Source organism: Squalius cephalus (assembly GCF_949319135.1).
Source record: "Squalius cephalus genome assembly, chromosome: 9".
NCBI lineage: Eukaryota > Metazoa > Chordata > Actinopteri > Cypriniformes > Leuciscidae > Squalius > Squalius cephalus.
In genome coordinates this window covers 4,077,224-4,101,621 of record NC_137130.1, presented here as the reverse complement: position 1 = coordinate 4,101,621, position 24,398 = coordinate 4,077,224, and the positions used below count along the sequence as shown (strand labels likewise).

The 24,398-nt window shown below is 36.4% G+C and overlaps 1 protein-coding gene across 3 annotated transcripts in view; it reads right to left on the bottom strand.

Annotated features, from left to right (window-relative positions):
• Positions 1–1,218: 1,218 nt before the first annotated feature.
• slc4a10b (solute carrier family 4 member 10b) overlaps positions 1,219–24,398 on the bottom strand; it is an 80,805-nt gene continuing 57,625 nt past the window's right edge. For 2 of the 3 annotated variants that reach the window (XM_079881936.1, XM_079881938.1), the window contains 15 exons: positions 22,272–22,446; positions 21,662–21,795; positions 19,244–19,489; positions 17,890–17,995; positions 16,431–16,592; positions 16,210–16,323; positions 14,245–14,406; positions 13,622–13,873; positions 11,064–11,132; positions 9,557–9,730; positions 8,413–8,535; positions 6,268–6,332; positions 5,289–5,383; positions 2,728–2,770; positions 1,219–1,767 (listed from right to left, as the gene is read on the bottom strand). In XM_079881936.1, coding sequence (XP_079738062.1) covers positions 2,757–2,770; positions 5,289–5,383; positions 6,268–6,332; positions 8,413–8,535; positions 9,557–9,730; positions 11,064–11,132; positions 13,622–13,873; positions 14,245–14,406; positions 16,210–16,323; positions 16,431–16,592; positions 17,890–17,995; positions 19,244–19,489; positions 21,662–21,795; positions 22,272–22,446 — 1,891 coding nt within the window. In that variant the 3' untranslated portion in view covers positions 1,219–1,767; positions 2,728–2,756. Of the gene's footprint in view, positions 1,768–2,727; positions 2,771–5,287; positions 5,384–6,267; positions 6,333–8,412; positions 8,536–9,556; positions 9,731–11,063; positions 11,133–13,621; positions 13,874–14,244; positions 14,407–16,209; positions 16,324–16,430; positions 16,593–17,889; positions 17,996–19,243; positions 19,490–21,661; positions 21,796–22,271; positions 22,447–24,398 lie in introns of all 3 variants that reach the window. The other variant, XM_079881937.1, reaches the window with a different exon arrangement.

Below are 24,398 nucleotides of genomic sequence, written 5' to 3'. Positions count from 1 at the left end.
AATCAATCTCGTCTTTCAAAATCAAACCATCGGAGTGTGAAGCTATAATCCATACAAAACAAACATAACATATGCATCAATTTATGGTAATAATATAATATTACAGTATCTATGATTTTCTTGTTATAAATATGTATAGCAAATATAAATGGCTGAAGTTACAGGTTTTTAAATGGAAATAATTAATTGTATGAGGAACTCAACATGCAACAAAATTCTAAAATCATTATTTGATGGACCCGTACTTCTAAAACACTATTGCTTTTTTTTTTTTTTTTATATGAAAAGGGAATGCAATCTGTGTCTGAAGATGCATTTACAGTACAGTATCCAGATAATGCATTCAATTGCTTAAGAGATAATACAGACAATCATTTTGAGGGGACAGATTACTGATGTGCAGCTGATATGATTTCAGATCATCATTATTAGCATGAAAACACATCTACGCTTTGGCATTGTGAGTATCAACATACAGCCTTCAAAATAGAGCTATGAACTCTTGGCAAGTCAGATAGAAATAATATTTACACAAGCAGCATTCTTAGTACAAATATTGCAAAAAAAAATATTAATAGCTAAAAATGTATATTCTATGATTAAGAAGTAATTCTCCGTTGCATAAATGCAAAGCGTTCAGCAAAATACAGGTTTTTTTTATATATATATTTGCAGGTCTATCAGTAACTTACAATATGTTTTTATGCTTTTTATCCAAGTGTCTTACAGCAAGTACAGTGAGTGCAGGAGTGCAGGAAAGTGTCTTTCTGGTGGCAATATTGAATATATCGTCAAAAAGCTGAAAAATATCCTTTGTTTAGCTCACCTACTGTAGATGTTGTCTACGTGTTTGTTTAAAACTGCATCTTTAGGGATGTGAAAGTTGTGCAGGAACACTTTTTCAAAAATACAAAACATATAAAATACTTCAGAGAGCATTTAAAATAAAAGTTTAAAATCCTGCCACACTTATCTTACACACACATGAATAATCAATGTCTCCGCTTTATTTGCTGGTATTACTATTATGTATGTACAGGCTTTACACCTAGAAGCTAAAAAGCTTAGCATTGTGATATACTTTAAAAATACAGAAACACAAGACGAGACTGGGAGCTTTATATGTGCGTTTACTTGTAAACTACCCATAGTTTAAGGACAAAAATGCTGGATAATGTGTCCGTAAGTTAGTTAAATCTGTAAAAACTCATTGATAAGTTGTTCATAAAGCAAATAATGTTTTAAGCATAACACACCTGTGAAAGGTTTTCATTCAGGAGTTGGGTTAGGGGGAGAGTTTGTGTACGGGTTATTCTGATTCAATAATCTGATTTAATACCTGTGGCCGGTTGCATAAACTGCTTAAACTAGTCTTACAAATTAGTCAGCTATGCTTTGAATCAGAAAAGTAAGACTGATTGATTAGCACTAACTAATTGCTAGTTGATCAGACTAGTTCTCAAGACACAGTCTTAATGTAGCGGCTATGTTTATGCAACTGGCCTAAAAATGAAAATCTCTTTTATTTTCTTCATTTTTATGATCTATTCCTTTAAAAACCAATAGAAGTCTATTTGGATAGCTAGTTAAGTGTGTGTGTGTGTGTGTGTGTGTGTGTGTGTGTGTGTGTGTGTGTGTGTGTGTGTGTGTGTGTGTGTGTGTGTGTGTGTGTGTGTGTGTGTGTGTGTGTGTACACAGTGTATCAGATAAGTCAGATTCTCATATCTCTTCTTTCCATCGACGCTTCTTGTGCACTCTCTTATTAGGCTGCAAAATAACATAAAAAGATAATTAGTTCACTTGAATTAACCTTAATGGCAACAGCTGAGTGTGTAATGAGTGTTTTTATTGAATGTTAATTCAATAAAACATTTTTTTTTTCATTGAAAAAATGATTTTTAATTGTACTATAATATCCTTTCAATTATTAGCTCAGAGTCTTCCTGTAGATAGCCACAAATTAACTAATAAAGTAAACTAATTCATAAAAATAGGCTCCCATGAAGCATTGCAAATGATATTGTGCAATGCACTTCAAATATGTGGTATTTTATTTTGTTCCATCATTGCTAATTTCATTTGCTAGTTTTTTTTCCTCATAAAAATCGTAGAAGTCTTGTGCATTTGTTGTTTTTCCAAATACTTCAAATCAAAGTTTATAATATTTTGATTTATCTTGGCGCTGACTAGTTTTGTTGATGCATCAGAACTTTTTATTGAAGTAAATTATGAAATCCCTATGGAGAAAAAGAATGGGAAAAACACAATTCTCTGTTGCACAGATGCTAGTTTTATCTAATGCATTTATGTCAAATAGACTTTATGTGCAGAATATTTCCCTCTGAATTCATTGTGCATTATGATCTTAATAATAGTAATTAATAATAATAATGTGCAGACCGGACACGCATTCATGTTCACGGCTGATTAGACATTATTCTTGTCCAAGTAGTAAAAAACAACAACAACAACAACAAAAGACGATCACATGCTGTCTATCTTTGTCTGACACTTCCAGAGAGATGTGAATGATTTATTGTTTTCGACTGACTAACTGGGTTGGAAAATTGGGGTGAATTCAAACATTCTTGGAGAGACACATAATGGTAAATGTCTGTTCCAGATGGATTACAATCAACGCCGCCAATTTGGTCAAAATACTTGTTGCCATGCGAAGAAAGACGAGATGAGATCCTTACGTGACGTGGGATGTTGCTATGAGAACACTTACCTTTGGGGGCTCAGCCTCTACATGCTTAGGAAAGGAGACAGAGAAAAAAGAAAGAAAGAATAAATAATTCAATCTAAATGGGTTATCGTGCAAAATAATTGGATTAAAAAAGTCCAATATGTACACACGTCTTTCCAAACAATGACTTTTAAAGGTGTAGTAAACATGAATGCTCAGAAAACTAAGGGTGTGTTCACACTTGGCATGTTTGGTTGGATTAAAACGAACCCTGGTGCGATCGCTCTGTTCATGTGAATAAGTGTGAACGTTGCCATCCGAACCAAACCAGCGGTCCGAGACTCTGAGGGTGTGTTCACACTTGTAGTTTGGTTCGCTTGGTCCGGACCAAAAAAAAAAGTCCTGGTCCATTTAGTGTTCACATTGGCATTTTCATCACATAAACCTAAAGATACCGAACATAAAGGCACAGGGATGTGTTCACAACCTGATAGGCCGGCTTTTTATTACATATACAGCACAGGTCAAAAGTTTGGAAACATTACTATTTTTAATGTTTTTGAAAGAAGTTTCTTCTGCTCATCAAGCCTGCAGTTATTTGATCAAAAATACAGAAAAAAATGTAATATTGTGATATATTATTACAATTTAAAATAATTGGTTTTCAATTTATTATACTTTAAATTATCATTTATTTCTGTGATCAAAGCTGAATTTTCAGCATCATTCCTCCAGTCTATCAAATGATCCTTTAGAAATCATTCTAATATGATGATTTATTATCAAAGTTGGAAACAGTTCTGCTGCTTAATATTTTTTCATAACCTGTGATACTTTTTTAGGATACTTTGATGAATAAAAAGTAAAAAAAAAAAAAGAAAAAAAAAGAAGCAAATGTTTTAAAAATAGAAATCTTTTGTAACAACAATATACACTACTGGTCAGTAATTTGGGGTCAGTCTTTTTTTTCTTTCTTTCTTTTTTTGAAATAAATCAATACTTTTATTCAGCAAGGATGTGTTAAATTGATAAAAAGTGATAGTAAAGAAGATTTATGTTATTAGAAAATATTTTTTTATTTTGAATAAATGCAGTTCTTTTTTACCTTTTATTCATCAAATATATTAGACAGCAGAACTGTTTCCAACACTCATAATAAATCAGAATATTAGAATGATTTCTAAAGGATCATGTGATCGACTGGAGTAATGATGCTGAAAATTCAGCTTTGCATCACAGGAATAAATTATTTTTTAAAGTATATTCGAATAGAAAACTATTATTTTAATAATATTTCACAATATTACTGTTTTTTTCTGTATTTTTGATCAAATAAACGCAGCCTTGATAAGCATTAGAGACTTCTTTCAAAAATATAAAAAAACGTAATGTTTCCAAACTTTTGACCTGTACTGTATTTTGCAACAGAACTTACCAAACATCCAAAACAATGCTGTTTGCTGGGCTAAATGCACTTGTTGAATGTGCGTAGTCGACATATGATGGTATTTTGACCAGATGAGAACTCGTGAAGAGCTTATAAAATGTGTAAAGGAGTCAAAACAGCGTCAGGAATCCCTCCGTTACACACACACACACACACACACACACACACACACACACACACACACACACACACACACACACAAACCAAGATCTGCTGTGAGGAGCTGTGTGTGTGTGACAGAGGGATTCCTGACGCTGTTTTGACTCCTTTACACATTTATAAGCTCTTCACGAGTTCTCAGCTGGTCAAAATACCATCTTATGTCGACTACACACATACAACGAGCGCATTTAGCCCAGCAAACAGCATTGTTTTGGACGTTCGGTAAGTTCTGTTGCAAAATATATGCAATAAAAAGCCGGAAAATCAAGTTGTGAACACATCCTTATGCCTTTAGGTTCAGTATCTTTAGGTTCGGTAGTAAAATGCCAATGTGAACGCTAAGAGGACCAGGACTAAATTTTTTTTTTTTTTGGACCGGACCAAATTAACCAAGCGAACCGCACCACAACTGACAGATATTTTGTCTACAATCCCTGTTAATACTACAGTAAAACAATGATGAATTAATCTGGACCTTTCAGTTTGAACTCTGCAAGCATCCCTGATTTGAATAAAGCCGGATACGCACGGTACGATTCGGCTGTCTGAGACACATTTCGAGAATCCTAAAAGATTCCTCTGATCCTAGGCCAAAATCTGAAGTCTTTGATCGCTAGTTTGACATGTTCAATTAATGACAAATCTTGACAAGCCGATTAATGACCGCTGTGATCAACTTCTCATTCGACAGCAACAAATACCAAAAACCAATAGGAGTGCAGAACCTGGCTGACGACACTTTTGTTTCCAATTTTCCTTTCAAGACAAACTGAGATCCCACAGTGTGGCATGGCTTACAGTGGGGATCATATTCATACAGTCTGACAAGAAACATTATAAATCGTACAGTGTGACTTTTAAACTTCAGCATGTAACTCGTTCCACACCGTTTTCAGCCAAGTGCCATAAACATGAACGGTTCTTCAAATTATGTGGCTGCTTGTTGCAGAAAGACACCAAAAACATTTAATATGAAAATTAATCGGAACCTTTTTGGATCATTTTTGGAGTTGACGGTGTTCCAAGTACTTCCAAAGGAGCCTCGGGACATTTCATCAGTAATGTTGACAATAGAAGGATCATCTCTGAAAAAAATATCATATAAATATAACATGAAATCTGACATTAATATTCAGGTGTGTGCATGAAAACAATCATAAAATACGAAATTCAGACTCAAAATTGTAATATAACGGTGAATGCTTGACAATCGCTAATTAATAAATGTTAATATTTATCATTTGTAGCTTTTTTCAAAACGTATTACTGGAAGATTTGTAACTGTATTATTTCTAGATTTATATTACTTCTCTTGAATTTATATAACTCTCTTCTTCTTGAATTAGTTCTCTCTATTCTCTTGTGTATATATGTAAAGTATGTACGTACATGTATGTACTGTAAGTATCCATAACAAAGACTTTAGATATGCAAAGATGGTGCACTCATATTACTATGAACGGGAGAAAGTGCAACATGGCGGAATAAGCCCCGCCTTCTAAATAAAAGAGCCAATCGCTGAGACTGCACATGTGCATTGGCTGTCCAGCCTGAAAAATGCAGTTTTTTTAATTATGATTTAGTTCTATCAGGCACTTCATTTATACAGTAGAGCCTGGCACTGGATCATTTTATGAATTTAGTTTGAATTAATTGTTTTTTTAATTAAATTTTATGAATTATAAGCAACCTTTATCACTAGAAAACATTTAAATAACCCATTAAATATGAAAGTATGCATTCATTTAAGACATTTCTCATTTTGGCAAAAAGGATTCTTTAAAATTGAGTCAAGAACACGATTTCTATATAGAACCCCATTGAAGAGTGTGTGTTTGTGCACACTCAAAGTCGTGTTTTACGGAACCCATGGATATCACTGAAACTATGGCCTTACTGTTTTAATAAGCCAACAAAAACTAGTATTGCTTGCTATTGTGAGGATAAGTTAGGAAAATCTGGTCCGTACTTGTAATGTCCCTCCAATGGCACTTGTACGATTCCTTCTTCCTCTGCCAAAATACTCTGCTCCTCCTGGCAGTAAACAGAAGAAAGAGAGAGAGAGAGAGAGAGAGAGAGAGAGGAGAGAGAGAGAGAGAGAGAGAGAGAGAGAGAGAGAGAGAGAGAGAGAGAGAGAGAGAGAGAGAGAGAGAGAGAGAGAGAGAGAGAGAGAGAGAGAGAGAGAGAGAGAGAGAGAGAGAGAGAGAGAGAGAGAGAGAGAGAGAGAGTCTTATTCCCATCCAGCCAAAGAGAACTTCAGAGACCCTTTGAGATTAAATAACTTTGCTGAAGGACATTTTGGCAGATCAATTCCTGTTCCATTTGTTTGGCATGAAACGAATGCATTGAGACACTGAGGTGGGTGAATCGGGGTCCCTCTATAAGAAACGAATCATGGCAATTTTAGCAAGAGTAAAGCATGAGATTATTTGCCAGGGGGTCAGAAAGTCTCTGAATGCAGGAAAAACAAAACTGTAAAACTGGAGCACAAATCAGATCTCCTCATTAAAGCAGGACCTCCGTGGAGTCCTCAAAATCTCATCCATTTTCCTCTCATTCAGCTTATATAAATAAACTCAACCAGCAGTCATGTGGAATCATTCAGTTATATAGAAATCATCTTCCAAATACTAATTACTTGTGGTGTTATGGGTCCAAACAGTCAAGTTTTTTGTAGCAGGTTATTATCCCCCCTATTATCTGTTTTTTCTTCTTCAAAACAGCTTTTGTCGCTCTGTGGCAAAAAGTCACCAAATTCTGCATAGGGGTTATTTCAGTGGCAAAATGTAATAATCTCAATTATATGACGGATTAGAGCTGCCTAGCAACAAAGGTACAACAAATATAATATACATGAAATATAAGTGCTCAGTCCTGCTGGCCGGTTTGAGACATTTTGTGTGAAATGCTCCTTTTCTCAGCTCTTCCATGTTTTTTCCTGGGTTTTTTTTTTTTTTTGTGGAGGGGCGGGGGGTGCATTTAAAACATGTCACGGATTTGCATAAAACTGGGCATGCATGCTATCTGGATATATAACTAACTAAATGTGAAGGAATAGTTGACAAATATTTGCAGAGTATTTAATTATAATTGTTGTATTTGGTAATTGTTCGTTTAACTACTTGGACAAGAAAATTTTTTAATCAACCATGAATATGAATGTGTGTCCGGTCTGCTTATTATTATTAATTATTAATATTATTAAGATCATCATGTGCAATGAATTCAGAGGGAAATATTCTGCACATAAAGTCTATTTGACGTGAATGCATTAGATAAAACTAGCAAACTCACTAAATTGCTTCTGTGCAACAGAGAAATGTGTTTTTCCCATTGTTTTTCTTTATAGGGATATGATAAATGCATTAAAGCCAGCCAGCTCCCAGATATATCAAAATATTATAAGCTTTGGGAAAAAAAACAAATGCACAAAAGACTTACAGTAATTCAAATGTACAGTTTATGTTGTAACATCTTGAAATCTGAAAGCCTGGCTTTGAGCGATTACGTGATTTATTTATCCAATGAATTATGTACTTTTGGATTTATGAAATGTATTGTGCTGATTAAATAAGGCTCAATATATATTTAAAAAAAACATGAGTGAATGTCATACCGCTCAAATCCAACAGAGGGCATTGCATTCAAAAGTTTGGGATCAAAATGTATTTGTTTTATAACAGAAATTAATATTTATTCAGCATTATTACACATTAAAGTGATCAAAAGTGACAGTAAAAATCTTTAAAATGTTTAATAAATAAATGCTGTTCATTTGAACCTTCTTTTCATCAAAGAATGCATCACGGTTTCAACATTGATTATAATAAGAAATTGTGCTTGGGCAGCAAATCATCATATTAGAATATTTGATCAAATAAATGCATTAGATACTTCTCTCTTAAACAATAACACAACTTTTGAACAGTACTGTTAATGATTTTCATGATTTGATTAGAAGCCTTTTAACCCCTTCTTCGATGTCAGGCACATCTGTGCATTTCATTAACTCTTTCTGTTCTGCGTGGACCTTGTAAATTGCCGCTTGCATTCAAATTGCAAGTGCTTGTTCACAGTGAATGTTACAATTTAGATAACAAATGGTAAAGCTCACCTCTCGCTCAGCGTCCTCCAGTTTCTTCTTCTTGCTCTCGGGCATGAGGTCATCGAGCCAGCTGAGCTCTCTCTTCGTGAAGAAAACATCCAGCAGCTTCCTTATAAACACCAGCGCCAACACCTGCCAGAAGCACATCTCTAATTCAATTATCACATATTTCACCAGAAACATTCATCAAAACAGTTAAGAGAGGCAATTACACTAGCAGAGAAACGTCTGACTATCTCAAAACCTTCTGATTAGTTTTGTGCCTGTGAATTTCTTCACTAAATTAAAACTATACATTTTAATGGACTGAGAGGAGATTTAGTATGTAAACCTTTGACTGGTGTTGCAAATAAACTTGGTTGGTTCCAACAGTGTTTTTAAACAGGCAAGCTTTTCAGAAATCTACTGTATGATTGATGAAATTAGTTGCATACACTTGCATACTGTGGTAAGTATTAGCAATATAAGTATAATATGTTAAAGGGGTGGTTGATTATGATTTGACTTTTCTAACTTTAGTTAGTGTGTAATGTTGCTGTTTGAGCATAAACAACATCTGCAAAGTTACAACGCTCAAAGTTCAAAGCAAAGGGAGATATTTGCTTTTAAAGAAATTGCTTTTTAAGGACGACAACAAACGGCTGGTAGAGACTACACCACATTCCTCCCGGGTTAGTGACATCACCAACCCTAGAATTTACATAAACCCCGCCCCCTGAACACGATTTATAGATGACCATGACAGAATATGCTAATCAATGACTAGAAGATAACTACACATAAGCTACATAAATTCATCAACTAAACATTCAGAAATGTCCTGTTGCTTCTCCATCATTGTCTGACTCCGGTTTGAACATAAAAGGCTAAAAGTTTTTGAAATTTTCAGTGCATGTCTGTGTGAGTGCAAGCTGTTGAAGCTCCGCCCCCTGTGCCGGGAGCAGCAGCTCATTTGCATTTAAAGGGACAGACACAAAAACGGTGCGTTTTTGCTCACCCTCAAAAAGTGACAATTTTAACATGCTATATAAAATATCTGTGGGGTATTTTGAGCTAAAACTTCACATACACACTCTGGGGACATCAGAGACTTATTTTACATCTTGTGAAAAGGGCATTATACCACCCCTTTAAATATATGTTAAACATATACCATCATTGGGAAGACGATGGCAGCCTTGGAGGTCTTGATGACCCAGAGGAGAACCAGACAGCTGAGCTGGACGATGGTGAACAGGTGAACCTTTCGCAGAGGAACGTGTCTCAGGTAAATGAAGTCTGGCTGGTGTTTAGCCGGCATCCCGAACAATCGCACACGATCAAAAAACTAAGAGGACGACAAATATGTATATTAGAGCAGTGGTTTTCAACCAGGGGGCCTCAGAAAACAAGATGACAATGATTAAAATAATCTAAAACAGCAACAAAAAAATCTAGATATTTCTCATTTTAGTTCAAAAGTGTTTGTCAAGGTTGCCTCAGTTTTGGAAAAACTGGATGTATGAATTAGCCTGAATTTAAAGTGTGATTTTTAGGCCTAAAAAAGTAATGTAAATTAATAAAATCGCATGCACCTTATTTTTCAGGCCATTAGTCATTTTAATGTGTCTGGCTTCCGCTGTCATTCGCTTCAGTTATTTTTACCTGCACAAAACAGTCTTCTATGCCGCTTGATATTGCAAACTGGTACTTCTAATCATATTATTCTATCATCTTAATTATAAACACGCTGCTTTGTAGCGCAAACAGTTTTACAGTTTACTGCAATTTGATATTTTTTTCCATTATTTCTCTATAGCGGCTAATAAATAGGAAGTGTCACACATTCACAAAAAACACCTTACTTCCGTGTGTAAAAATAAGGTGGATGACACTTTCACATTCATTTTTATAATGAATTTATACTATTCTAGTTATGTAAAAATATATTTTTTAAATCCTAAATAAAAAAATAAAAAATACATATATATAAATTTCTCATTTTAATTTAGTTTTACTTGATGTGCTAAAATAACCTAAACTGAAATATAAATTAGTAAAAAATTATATTGACATTTTGTTTTTAAAAAAAAGAACTACTACAAATTACAAAAACACACAAAATCACTCAAACGTTAACTAAAATTGAAATCTTCAGTCTAAAAAATAAAACGGAAATATGAATAAAAACTATAATAGTATCTCAATGATACTAAATAACACTGTTTTGAATATTGATGTGGAGCTATTAACAACTAAAAAGTAAAATTTTAATTCATGTTTGAAAAGTTGGAAATGCTTCACTGTTTTCTAACCAGACGGGACATGATAAGACTCCAGCGAAAAGCAATTTGTCTGCGACGACACTGACAAAATCAGTCAAAAATCACAGCCAATCAGAAGAGTGTGTGGGTGGAGTCTATAATAATATGAAATTATTTTCATACTCACATTAGATGCTTCTAACATTAAACAAAGCACATAAACAACAGCACCTGAGATTATCACTGTCATTATTTGCATGTAATAGAAATAGAAAATAGAATCATTGTGTATATCACCATTGCATTCGGTTATGACTAAAACTCTGATTAACATGTAAAAGTTGGCTTTTATTACGTCGCAGCATCGCTTCACGTCTGGTTAAGACACAGTGTTAGATAAGCAGACGGTGTCTTTACCTGTATTCCTCTCAGTGAAGATGCACCCATGTAAAGGAAAACTCCATACAGCACCGGCATTGGAATGAACTAAGGAGACAATATTAAAAAAAAAATTGTACTATTAGTTTTTCTCCCCGAGGTCCTCATATAATCTCAGATTTTTGTGCAAAAAAACAATCAAATGCTCTTGAGAATCTGAAGCTCCGCCCCCTACTTTATTGATGCTGAAGCTGCGGCTGAAATTGATCACACATTTACTATTTTCTACATGGTGAATGCCACATAGTGCACTATATAGGGGATAGGGAACGATTCAGACAGTGTAAATATGCTTTCCATTGGGGCGAATGAAGTGTGGTTGGTTAGTGTCACGTGACTCGCATCAGCTCCGGTCTAGAGACACGACAGCACAGAGAGGATCATGTGATCGAGTCGCCGCTAACCAGAAATCTTATTGGCCCCGTTTGAATTCTGCACAGAATGTTATATTTTAAAGCGATATGGAGGAGATTAGGAGGAGAAACGGTTAGAGATTAGGAAGGAAACTGCGGCTTTACTGAGCTCAACATCTCTGGCCGAGCTGTGACATAAACTAAACGCTATTGGCTATTTAAAAAAGGGGGCGGAGCTGATCAATATATCCCGCCCTGCCTTTCTGTTTCAGAGTAAATTACGTCCACACATTGATTGAATCAGGACACTTCAGCGGGCCTTTAAGATCCGTTTTGGTCAATCGGATCACAAGTAGACGAAGGAGACACATTCCCGTTCACACCTGGTGTTTTAATCCGTCTCTTTTGTCCTGATTTCTTCAGGGCGGGTAAATGTATGTTTTCTTTTCCAGACCTTTCAATCTGATGAACAAACTAAGCTCGCGTAATTTACATATGAACACGACTAGAGACGGAAAAACACACAGAGAGCATCAGCTTTAGTTTCTGCTTTGACAGACGCAAGATCACGAACACTGTGAGTGTGTTTGTTAGAAATCAGGAATGGTGAGAGAACATTGTGCTTGGTGTGTTTTTCATCTTCAAACCAAACTTGGGTCTTCAGTCGACACAGTTTAAATCCCGTCTGGCTAGAGCGCTTCCCATAATGTTACGCATTAAGTCAGTAGGCAAAGAGTAGCGTCTTTCGTGGCTGTTTGAACACATTCGACCACATGAGCGTTTACACTATGAAAGCAATCCGGTCGAATGTGTTTTCAACTCCCTCTGGAAGTGTTTGGAAGTGGACAAGCTCAAAACGTTTAGACCCCGTTTACACCTGTATTTAGCGTCGTGCACTTGTGATCCGATGGACTGAAACGCATCTTACAGTTTTTTCCATTTGCTAACACACTAAAATGACATGCACAGCACAATTATTTAAACTGACACACAGAGAGCAAAACCTCCTCTCGAGTCTCCAAAAGTCTAAACACATTTTCTGCTTCACACACATTTTGCAATTCAAAATGGCACTTTTTAAATGCACTGAACACGGCTCTCTGCATAAGACACAACAATCTGACATAAAGTCACATGTTTGCAATTTCAAAATGACACTACATGAGCTGATTGGCTGATACATGTGTGTGTGCCAAACACCTCAATGCTTAATTGTTAACATTTCAATCTTTTTCAGTTTATTGTTTTTTGTGAGCATAGACTTGTTTGATGAAAAAAAATATATATTTTTTTTTTCAAAAGCATGTGTGTGTATCTGCAAATATTTCTGTGTATGAGAGCAATCTGAAGAATTTTCTACAATTTGAACTATTTTAGTATTATGGCAAAGCATACTAAAGATGAGAGTGCTTTTCATTACGCCCAACAGTGTGTAGTTGGTTAGACAAAAATCCGGTAATATTTGAAGTGTGTGCCATTTCGTGCAAAAGTTTGATTTTGATAATGCTATATGTAGTTTTGGTTGCAGGTATTTTGCAGTTTGGGTGTGTGGTTTTGTGAATTGTGTTAAGTATTTTGATAAAAACCAGCCTAGTTTGCAAAATTGTGAGTTAGCAATTGGAAAAAACTGTAATACCAGCTGTAAACAGGGCCATAGATGTATAAAGCACAGCTCACACAGAAGTCACTTTCAAACCGAGCTTGGTCAGCGCGGCGACCGACTGTGTGTCATTCGCAACTTAAACACGAGTGAAATCTCTGCGGCGAAATTCTCATTGGAGTGACTAGATTTCATGAAGCAACAGTAAATGACAGTACTAGTGTTATCAAAAGTACCAATTTCGGTACCAAGTCGGTACTGAAAGCTTTAAAATGTGACACTTTGAGCGCTGTTGAGTGGATTCATAAACACCTCTGATTGGCCATTGTGTTCACACACTCATCGGATATGTCTGTGATTGGCTAAAATGATCAATGCACGGGAGCGTTTGATGAGCTCATCATTGTAGCCAATCACAGACATATTTGATGAGTGCGTGAGTACAATGGCCAATCAGAGGTGTTTATGATTCTGCTCAACAGCGCTCAAATTTAAAAAATTCAGAATCGACTTGGTACCGAAGTCGGTACTTAAGACAGTACCCATAAATGTACATGTGAGTATGTTGATCATTGAGCTCAGACCTTCAGCACTGAGGTCATGAACACAGAGCAGCCCATGAGGAGGAAGATCATGAGGCCGGTGACACGCTGCTCTCTGATCCCGAGGAACTTGGGCTGCTCTCCGGGAGCCGAACACTCGGACTCCAGCTTCAGGCTGTTCACGTGAGTGATGGACAGAACCGTCGCCGCCACGAACCACGGCAGACCCATCAGAGAGCAGACGCCCAGCATCACACCCACCATGAACAGGTCCAGGTGATAGCCACAGCCTTTCTGTGGGCACAAGACGGAACACACGGGGTTAACTCAGGCGCACAACTTACCGGCGGTTTATTGCACGGCCCATTTGTGTGAGAGTGTGTGTGTGAGAGAGTGTATGTGTGTGTGTGTGTGTGTGTGTGTGTGTGTGTGTGTGTGTGTGTGTGTGTGTGTGTGAGTGTGTGAGAGAGAGCGTATGTGTGTGTGTGTGTGTGTGTGTGTGTGTGTGCGTGCGTCAGTGCGTGTGAGTGTGAGCGTGCGCGTGTGCGTGTGCATGAGCGTGAGCGTGAGTGTGACTGTGAGTGTGAGTGTGAGTGTGAGTGTGAGTGTGTGCGTGCGTGCGTGCATGCGTGTGAGTGCGTGCGTGTGTGTGTGTGTGTGAGCACCTTGAGCTTGTGCTCCTTCCTGTTGATGATGACAGCTGTGATCTGCTGGTCCATGAAGATGAGGATTGTGCAGAGGAGAGCGGGGAGGATGGTGATCACACACGTCCACCACGGGTTCGGTCCCAGCGGGTTAATGAACCACCCACGGTCGTCACGAGTTGGCTGGAAACATGTTGCAACACTAAATTAAATTGGCAACATCTATTCTTATCAAGTCTATTAATATATCCTATGTTACAGTTAACATACAGCTAACATAATAAACTTTGAACATTGTTTGTGTGTGTGTGTGTGTGTGTGTGTGTGTGTGTGTGTGTGTGTGTGTGTGTGTGTGTGTGTGTGTGTGTGTGTGTGTGTGTGTGTGAAGTAAGTACATTGAATTATATAATTAGCTCTATATACCACAGTGCATTTCATTGTATATTTATTATGGTTTTTAAAAAATATTTTTCACATCACATTTTTTAGCACATCATTGTTCTTTTACAGCCCACATATCTCCTTGTGTAAATTAAATTAAAATAAAAAACACATATAATTAAATAAAACAATTAAAGTAATTTATTTAAAATTAAATGTAATGAAAAAAAAAACAAGATAATAAAGTTTGTTTATCTTCGATGTTGACTTGAGAAAGATTAGTCTAAAAGTTAAAATAGTTGTAAGTTTGATTGAAATAGTTTGAAAAGCTTGAAGTTTAAAGGAGATTAGATGTTAGATAGAGTGATAGATAGAATGATAAGCGATAAATAGAATGATAGATAGAACGATAGATAGAGAGATAAACAGAAAGATAGAATGATAGAACGATAGATAGATAGAACGATAGATAGATAGAATGATAGAACGATAGATAGATAGAATGACAGAACGATAGATAGATAGATAGATAGATAGAAGTATAGATAGAATGATAGAAAGAACAATATATAGAATGATACATAGAACGATAGAACAATAGAACGATAGAACGATAGATAGATAGATAGATAGATAGATAGATAGATAGATAGATAGATAGATAGATAGATAGATAGAACGATAGAATGATAGATAGAACGATAGATAGAACGATAGATAGATAGATAGATAAACAGAAAGATAGAATGATAGATAGAATGATAGATAGAACGATAGATAGATAGATAGATAGATAGATAGATAGATAGATAGATAGATAGATAGATAGATAGATAGAATGATAGAACGATAGATAGAACGATAGAACGATAGATAGAACGATAGAACGATAGATAGAGCGATAGATAGATAGATAGATAGATAGATAGATAGATAGATAGATAGATAGATAGATAGAACGATAGAATGATAGAACGATAGAATGATAGAACGATAGATAGATAGAATGATAGAACGATAGATAGATAGAATGATAGAACGATAGATAGAACGATAGATAGAACGATAGATAGATAGATAGATAGATAGATAGATAGATAGATAGATAGATAGAAGTATAGATAGAATGATAGAAAGAACAATATATAGAATGATAGAACGATAGATAGATAGAATGATAGAACGATAGAACGATAGATAGATAGAATGATAGAAAGATAGATAGATAGATAGATAGATAGATAGATAGATAGATAGATAGATAGAACGATAGAATGATAGATAGATAGATAGATAGATAGATAGATAGATAGATAGATAGATAGATAGAAAAAACAATATATAGAATGATACATAAAACGATAGAACAATAGAACGATAGAACGATAGATAGATAGAACGATAGATAGATAGAACGATAGATAGATAGATAGATAGATAGATAGATAGATAGATAGATAGATAAACAGAAAGATAGAATGATAGATAGAATGATAGATAGAACGATAGATAGAACGATAGATAGATAGATAGATAGATAGATAGATAGATAGATAGATAGATAGATAGATAGATAGATAGATAGATAGATAGATAGATACCGACCTTAAACTCATTCGGGACCTGTAGTTTGGTTGAAGGCACCCCTAGAGCGTAATCCACCAGAACCATTGTAGCAATAGTGATGAACACGGCGAAGTCACTGATGATGGATCTGACCTGAAACATCCATCAGAAATGTTATTCCCTCTTTCTCCTCCTCTCCACAGCGACACTAGAGGGCGCCAGGCTGCAAATAACTCCTCATGGAGAAAGATCTGCAGTACCTTAGTGGGGAAGTAGCGGCTGGTCTTGAACTCTTTGAGGAACGCTGACATGGCCACTGTAGAGAAGAAGAGAACTACAGACCAGAAGAGAACATCAGGAACGTACGGACCATGAGGCCCGCAAGCTGACCCGACAAACTCTCCTTTCTTCTCAATGCAATCCTGAAATTAGGAAGAGAAACAATGGGTCAGGTTTTTTATTACTTAAAGACATAGTTCACTCACAACAACACGAGGATGAGTAAATGGTAACAAGTGATTCATTTTTGGATGAGCTGTTCCTTTAAATGTTCCAAAACACAAACACACACACAGACATCTGCTCAACATGCTGCTATTGCAACTCTTGCCCGTTAAAAGATGAGCAGAAGCAATGATCTTTTTAGCTCGCTTCTAGAGTTTCTGCAGGTTTTATAAAGGTAATTTAAGACCCTGTTTAAGACCAAATGTGACCCTGGATCACAAAACCAGTCACGAGTCGCACGGGTATATTTGTGGCAATAGCCAACAATACATTGTATGGGTCAAAATTATCGATTTTATGCCAAAAATCATTAGGATATTAAATAAAGATCATGTTCCATGAAGATATTTTGTAAATTTCCTACCGTAAATATATAAAACATGTATTTTTGTGAGTGAATGCAGCACAATCGCGAACATAAATGAACAACTTTAAAGGAGATTTTCTCAATGGTTTTTTTGCACCCTCAGATTCCAGATTTTCAATAGTTGCATCTCAGCTAAATATTGTCCTATCCTAACAAACCACACATCAATGGGAAGCTTATTTATTCAGCTTTCATTTGACTTATTCAAATGTAAGTTTTCAACTCATTGACAGATATACACTCTTGTTTTAGGCATAAAGTTACTTTGTTTTTAAACTTAATTTACAATTGCATCTCAGTAAATGCATTTTGATTTAAGGATGTTTAGATATTATTATTGGAAAGCAGGACAAACAAAAACCCAAAGGAAGATATAATTTTTTGCAGTGCATTCGACATTTAATGCCAAAACTTTATGAATTTAAGACTTTCGGCTCTGATTTAAGACATTTTTAAGGCCATTATTTGTGTAAGGGTGAATAACACCGCAGAAACCTGGTGCTAAAGCATGAATTATCAGTCAGATCATGACAGAAGGCATGTAGTAGATTGTGTGCATCAGGTTTTTCAGCAAATTGATCATGTTGATCATTTAGACACCTTAGAAATTTGTGTAGCACTTTATTTTACACTCCTGTTCCCCATGTACATACAATGTACTTATTACAGTAATTACAATAACTGGGTAATAACTAGGTACTAAACCTGAACTTTCACCTAAACCTAACTTTAACCCATGTAGTTACCTTATATTACCCAGAACTTTGTAAAGTAAAGTGCAACCGATGCATCAAATATGATAAAGTAGGCATTATAGGGTTAATATCAGTTGTATTCTCAGTTCTGACCTGAACTTCCAGAGCCTCCCAGAAGATCTCCGGAGCCGAGATGTTGTTCTGCTCCCAGTACAGAAGGGTGGCATTGCTGGGGTTTGCAGGCTCAATACAGGAACACCTATAGAACAGAAGCATCCTCTAACTTTTACATAATAATTATTATACAATTAACAATTATTTCAGTTTTCTAACTTTAGTTAGTGTGTAATGTTGCTGTTTGAGCATAAACAACATCTGCAAAGTTACAACGCTCAAAGTTCAAAGCAAAGGGAGATATTTGCTTTTAAAGAAATCGCTTAAGGACTACAACAAACGGCTGGTAGAGACTACACCACATTCCTCCCGGGTTAGTGACATCACCAACCCTAAAATATACATAAACCCCGCCCCCTGAACACAGTTTATAGATTATCAAGACAGAATATGCTAATCAATGACTAGAAGATAACTACACATAAGATACATAAATTCATCAACTAATCATTCAGAAATGTCCTGTTGCTTCTACATGTTGTCACTTCTTCTTGAGTCTCTCCATCATTGTCTGTCTGTGTGAGTGCAAGCTCTTGAAGCTCCGCCCCCTGTGCCGGGAGCAGCAGCTCATTTGCATTTAAAGGAGAACTCGGCAACTCTAGCGAACTCTAGTCACTTCTTCGCTGATTTTCCCTTTTGTTGTCGCATGTTTTCCCCACGAGCTCCCCCTACAGCTGTGGGGGGGCGTATATTTCACAACACGGTCGTAAAAAACTCACTTGCGGCGGCCTCCTCCCCCTCTCTACCGCTGCTCATGTGCGTTTGTTATGATCGGAGCAAGCCAACTGTATCGTGTGGAGCTATGTCTACCGAGGTGGGTAATCTGGTAATACATCATACATGCGTGTGTGTTTATGTTGAATTGCCGTAAAGCAATTTGTGTTTCGCGCTCGTTCTCGTTCTCGCGTCTCACGAGACTTCCAATTTCTATCTTTCCGGGACGGTAGTCCTCAAGTTGCAAGGTTGGTTTTCCGCCTGGGAACGCTGGGGGGAGCAGGGAAAGTCACCAATATCACCAGAACAGGATGTTTAACCATCCAAATGATTTCTAGACAGTTTTATTAAGTTAAAAAAGTTACCAAGTTCTCCTTTAAAGGAACAGACACAAAACACAAAAATGTTTTGCTCTCCCACAAAAATGTACAATTTTAACATGCTATATAAGAATATCTGTGGGGTATTTTGAGCTAAAACTTCACACACACACTCTGGGGACATCAGAGACTTATTTCACATCTTGTGAAAAGGGCATTATAGCACCCCTTTAAAATGCATTAGTTTCTATAATCTTGATGTCCATTTCATTCTGTTCCTCATTAAGTTGTGTGTTCACCTGTAAGTGGTGAGTTTCTGCAGATTGTTGTTCATATTAATGGGATACGTCTCCCCGAGATGAATGAGCTTCTCCAAGGCCTCATAGATGAAGATGATGCAGATGAGCGAGGCGAAGGCCTCCTCGGTGAAGCGCGTGATGTAACAGACGAGTGAACTGGCATCAGTGGCCACCAGTAGCAGACAGAGGAACGCCGTCCACAGCCCGATACACGTCCTGAGGGACAGGTACGACAGCCCGTATTCCCTGCAAACACACACACCGTGAGCCCCTATTCCCTGCAAACACACACCGTGAGCCCGTATTCCCTGCAAACACACACCGTGAGCCCGTATTCCCTGCAAACACACACCGTGAGCCCGTATTCCCTGCAAACACACACACACACCGTGAGCCTGTATTCCCTACAAACACAAACACACCGTGAGCCTGTATTGTCTGCAAACACACACACCGTGAGCCCGTATTCCCTGCAAACACACACACACACCGTGAGCCCGTATTCCCTGCAAACACACACACCGTGAGCCCGTATTCCCTGCAAACACACACACACACCGTGAGCCCGTATTCCCTGCAAACACACACACACCGTGAGCCCGTATTGCCTGCAAACACACACACACCGTGAGCCCGTATTCCCTGCAAACACACACACACACACACACCGTGAGCCCGTATTCCCTGCAAACACACACACACCGTGAACCCGTATTCCCTACAAACACACACATACACCGTGAGCCCGTATTCCCTGCAAACACACACACACACACACACACCGTGAGCCCATATTCCCTGCAAACACACACACACACATACACCGTGAGCCCGTATTCCCTGCAAACACACACACACCGTGAACCCGTATTCCCTACAAACACACACATACACCGTGAGCCCGTATTCCCTGCAAACACACACACACACACACACACCGTGAGCCCATATTCCCTGCAAACACACACACACACCATGAACCCGTATTCCCTACAAACACACACACACACCGTGAGCCCGTATTCCCTGCAAACACACACACACACACACCGTGAGCCCGTATTCCCTGCAAACACACACACACCGTGAACCCGTATTCCCTACAAACACACACAGTCTGAAGCTCAGCCTTGTGTACTGGGAGTTATTGGGAATGTAGACCTTGCTAAGAGGTTACTAAGGTATTCTGAGTGGTTACTAAGGAGTTTCTAGGGTGTCTATCTATCTATCTATTTATCTATCCATCTCTCTACCGTTCTGTCTATCTATCATTCGTTCAATCATTATATCTAACATTCTATCAATCTAGATGGATGGATGGATGGGATGGATGGAACTAGAGGCAGAACTAGAAATAAATGAAAGAACAATATATAGATAGATCGAGAAATAAACAATAGAATGATTGATAGAATGCGAGATAAATGGTAGAGCAGTAGATAGAATGAGAGATAAAACGACAGACCGATAGATAGATAGATAGATAGATAGATAGATAGATAGATAGATAGATAGATAGATAGATAGATAGATAGATAGATAGAATGAGTGATTAAATGATAGAACAGTAGACAGAACGAGGGATAAAACAAATGATAGAACAGTAGAAAGAATGAGAGATAAATGATAGAATGACAAATAGAAAGAACGAGAGATAAAACATTAGATAGAATGATAGATAGAATGAGACATAAAACAATAGAAATAGACTGAGAGATATATCATAATAAGACTGAATGATATATAGATAAAATGATAGAATGATGGATAAAACAATAAAAAGAAGATAGATAGATAGATAGATAGATAGATAGATAGATAGATAGATAGATAGATAGATAGATAGATAGATAGATAGATAGATAGATAGATAGATAGATAGATAGATAGATAGATGGAACGGATAGACAAAACGATAGAGAGATCGATAGAACGAGAAATACAATTTTAAAACGATAGATAGAACGAGATAAAATGATAAAATGATGGATATAACAATAGATAGAACGATAGATAGAACGATATAGATAGATAAATATATAGATAAATAGATAGAACGATAGATAGAACAATATAGATAGATAGAGAGATAGATAGATAGATAGATAGATAGATAGATAGATAGATAGATAGATAGATAGATAGATAGATAGATAGATAGAACAATATAGATAGATAGATAGATAGATTGATAGATAGATAGATAGATAGATAGATAGATAGATAGATAGATAGATAGATAGATAGATAGAACGATAGAACGATAGATAGATAGAATGAGAGATAAAATGATGGCGTCAGATAATTACATTATCTAAAACAATTCATATAAATTATTTTCTTTAATTCATTCATTCAGTTTAAACAAGTGTTTGCACTAAGCAATATAAAAGACCAGAGCAATGGCATTAGACATACTTGCAGAATTTGAACAGTATTTTCTCAAACACCAGAACGGGTCCAGTGCTGCCCAGTATAGTGAGAGGCTGTCCGGCGAACAGCGAGTACGCGATTCCAGTCATCGAGGCTCCAAACAGCGACTCAATGGCACTCTGGGAAGAGGGGAGAATATGCTCAAAAAAACTCCATTCATATTAATGAAATTATTGCTGGCTCAGATGCAGACCCAGACACACGTGTACAAAAAAAGTGAAAGTGAAGTATGTGCTTTACATCAAGGACCGCAATGGAAATACGTTTTTAACTTTATTGCGTTATCCTTAAAAATTAGTGTATTTCACTACTTTCTTTGCCTACACTGTAAAAAAAAATATTGTTGGATTAACTGAAAAAAGTAAGTTACCTGGTTGCCTTAAAATTTTGAGTTCATTGAAATAAAAAATTTGAGTTAATACAACAAAGGAGATTGGTTTAATACATAGAAACTCAAAATATTATGCTATCTGAATTACATTATTTAAGTTGACTTGACAAAATATAAAAAGTTGTGATAACAAATCATGAAAATGAGTTTTTACAGTGTAATAAATCAAATCAAATCAAACACATGGTGTTGATGTGATCTTACTATGCGTCCCTCGGTAGCTTCTCCCAGCAGTCCTCCGAAGGTGATGACCGGGGACATGCACGCGCAGTACAGGAACAGGAACGAGGCCAAACACTGCAGGCTGAGCGCATCGGTGAAATCTGACAGAAAGTGAGGAGCCTTCCTCTTCACATCCAGAATTAATCCACCGAAAATCCTGACAAAACACACCAGACACACAAGATTACTGCCTTCTGAGGCGCGGAAAGAGCTGGAAAACTGGCTTCGACTCAATTCAGCGCACATTCAGAGCCGAGTTTTATTCCGTAGAGAAGTATATGCAAAATAAACAGTGAAAACAAACAGAATTTTCATGACAATTAAATGTTTTCCTTCCAAATTGTCATTACTATTATGCAAAAAAAAAAAAATTTTAATATTACTTAAATTGTCATTTTTACAGTAATGTATTATATTACAGTAATGATGGGAATTCAAATGTAAAATATCAAGATGCATGACAGTAATGGGAATTTGGGAGGGGAAAAGTGCTTAGTTCTCATGAAAATAATGTCACAATTATTGAGACGGATTGCAAAACAATCTTAAGGCACCTAAAAAAAAAATTCATCATTTTCACTTCATTTTCAAACTATTTATTTTTTATTTTGGAGTAAAAAAAAAAAAAAAAGTTTATCTATGGGATGGCTTTTCTCCATATATTAGTTTTCGTTTTTACAGTACTGTATTATATTAATCCGAATAATGGGAATTAAAATGATATTCAGATATACTGTACAATATCGAGATACATTACAATAATGGGAGTTTGGCTGGGTAAATGTGCTTAATTCTCATGAAAATAATGCACATAAAAAACAGGCTTAATTTTCAAACTATTATTTCTTTTCTTTTACTGTGTAAAGAATTTTTCTTGCAAGCCACACATCTTCGACTAACATTTTCCCAAGCAGAAAAGTAATTTTATCTATAGGAAGGCTGGAGGATGGATTGTTTTTTTCCATGCTCCGACACATATGTGGAATATTCCACTCAATAATTCACAGGTTTTATGACCAGCGCTGTTTCACAGCAAGTCTGGCGCGTCTTGCATATGAAAAAACAGTTGCGTTATATATATATATATATATATATATATATATATATATATATATATATATATATTTAATTTAGTAAATGCTAAGTACAACTTCATAGTTTGCAAGAAATACAACAGTGAATTTTCACAGTTCTCCGCCATTAACTGGTGTGGCAAAAATTATGTATAAATGTATAAAACTGAAATCAATTTAGTACATACATATATGGTAAACCACTTTTAATTCAATTTTGTATTTAAAAAAAGTCCTAATATTTGGCAGTCCAGTTGAAGAAAGAAATGATAAAATCACAGCAGATATTATGTCCAGTGCATTTGTCACTGTTAATGTAATCAAGTCGAAAGCATTCAGTATTGTACATAGTATCTGTCGTTGCACAATTTAGAAAATATAGCAGATCATCCAGGTATTCCATGCATATAGAAAATCCACTTACTGTGCACAGTATACATAGTATATAAGGCAGACATACTATAAAACCAGAAAGAAATATTAATTAGGGCTGATCAGATATGACCATTTGGGAGAAAAGAGCCATCTGAGAACAGAAGGGGATTATTGTTGTGAGAAGAGAGAAAGTCACTCAAAGTTGTGAAAACTGTCACTCAACAGGAAGAGTGTGACCAAATGTCAAACATGGCATCTGTCCAGTTCACTGGAGAGTTGAAAACCTGGTCTTCAGTGGCACGGCTCTCGGTTACATCGTAGTAGACAATGAAACCATCATCCTCAATGATCTGCATTATTATGTGCTCTTTAACTGTCATAATGAACATGACCTGTTCCACTATTCTGGTTTCTGAGAGGATCATTTATCTTTTTCAAGGTTCATGAGACTTAATTGAATTAAGCTGTGTTATGTTTAAGTATTAACTTCGAAATAGGAGTATGGACCAAGAAAATGTGAATAACAGCTCAGATCATTTGGAAGAATTTGATGAGAAATTAGTGAGTTCAGATTGATATCTCAGAGTTAGGTATCTAAGCAAAATTGTTAAAGGGATAGTTCACCCAAAAATGATAATTCTGTCATCATTTACTCGCCCTC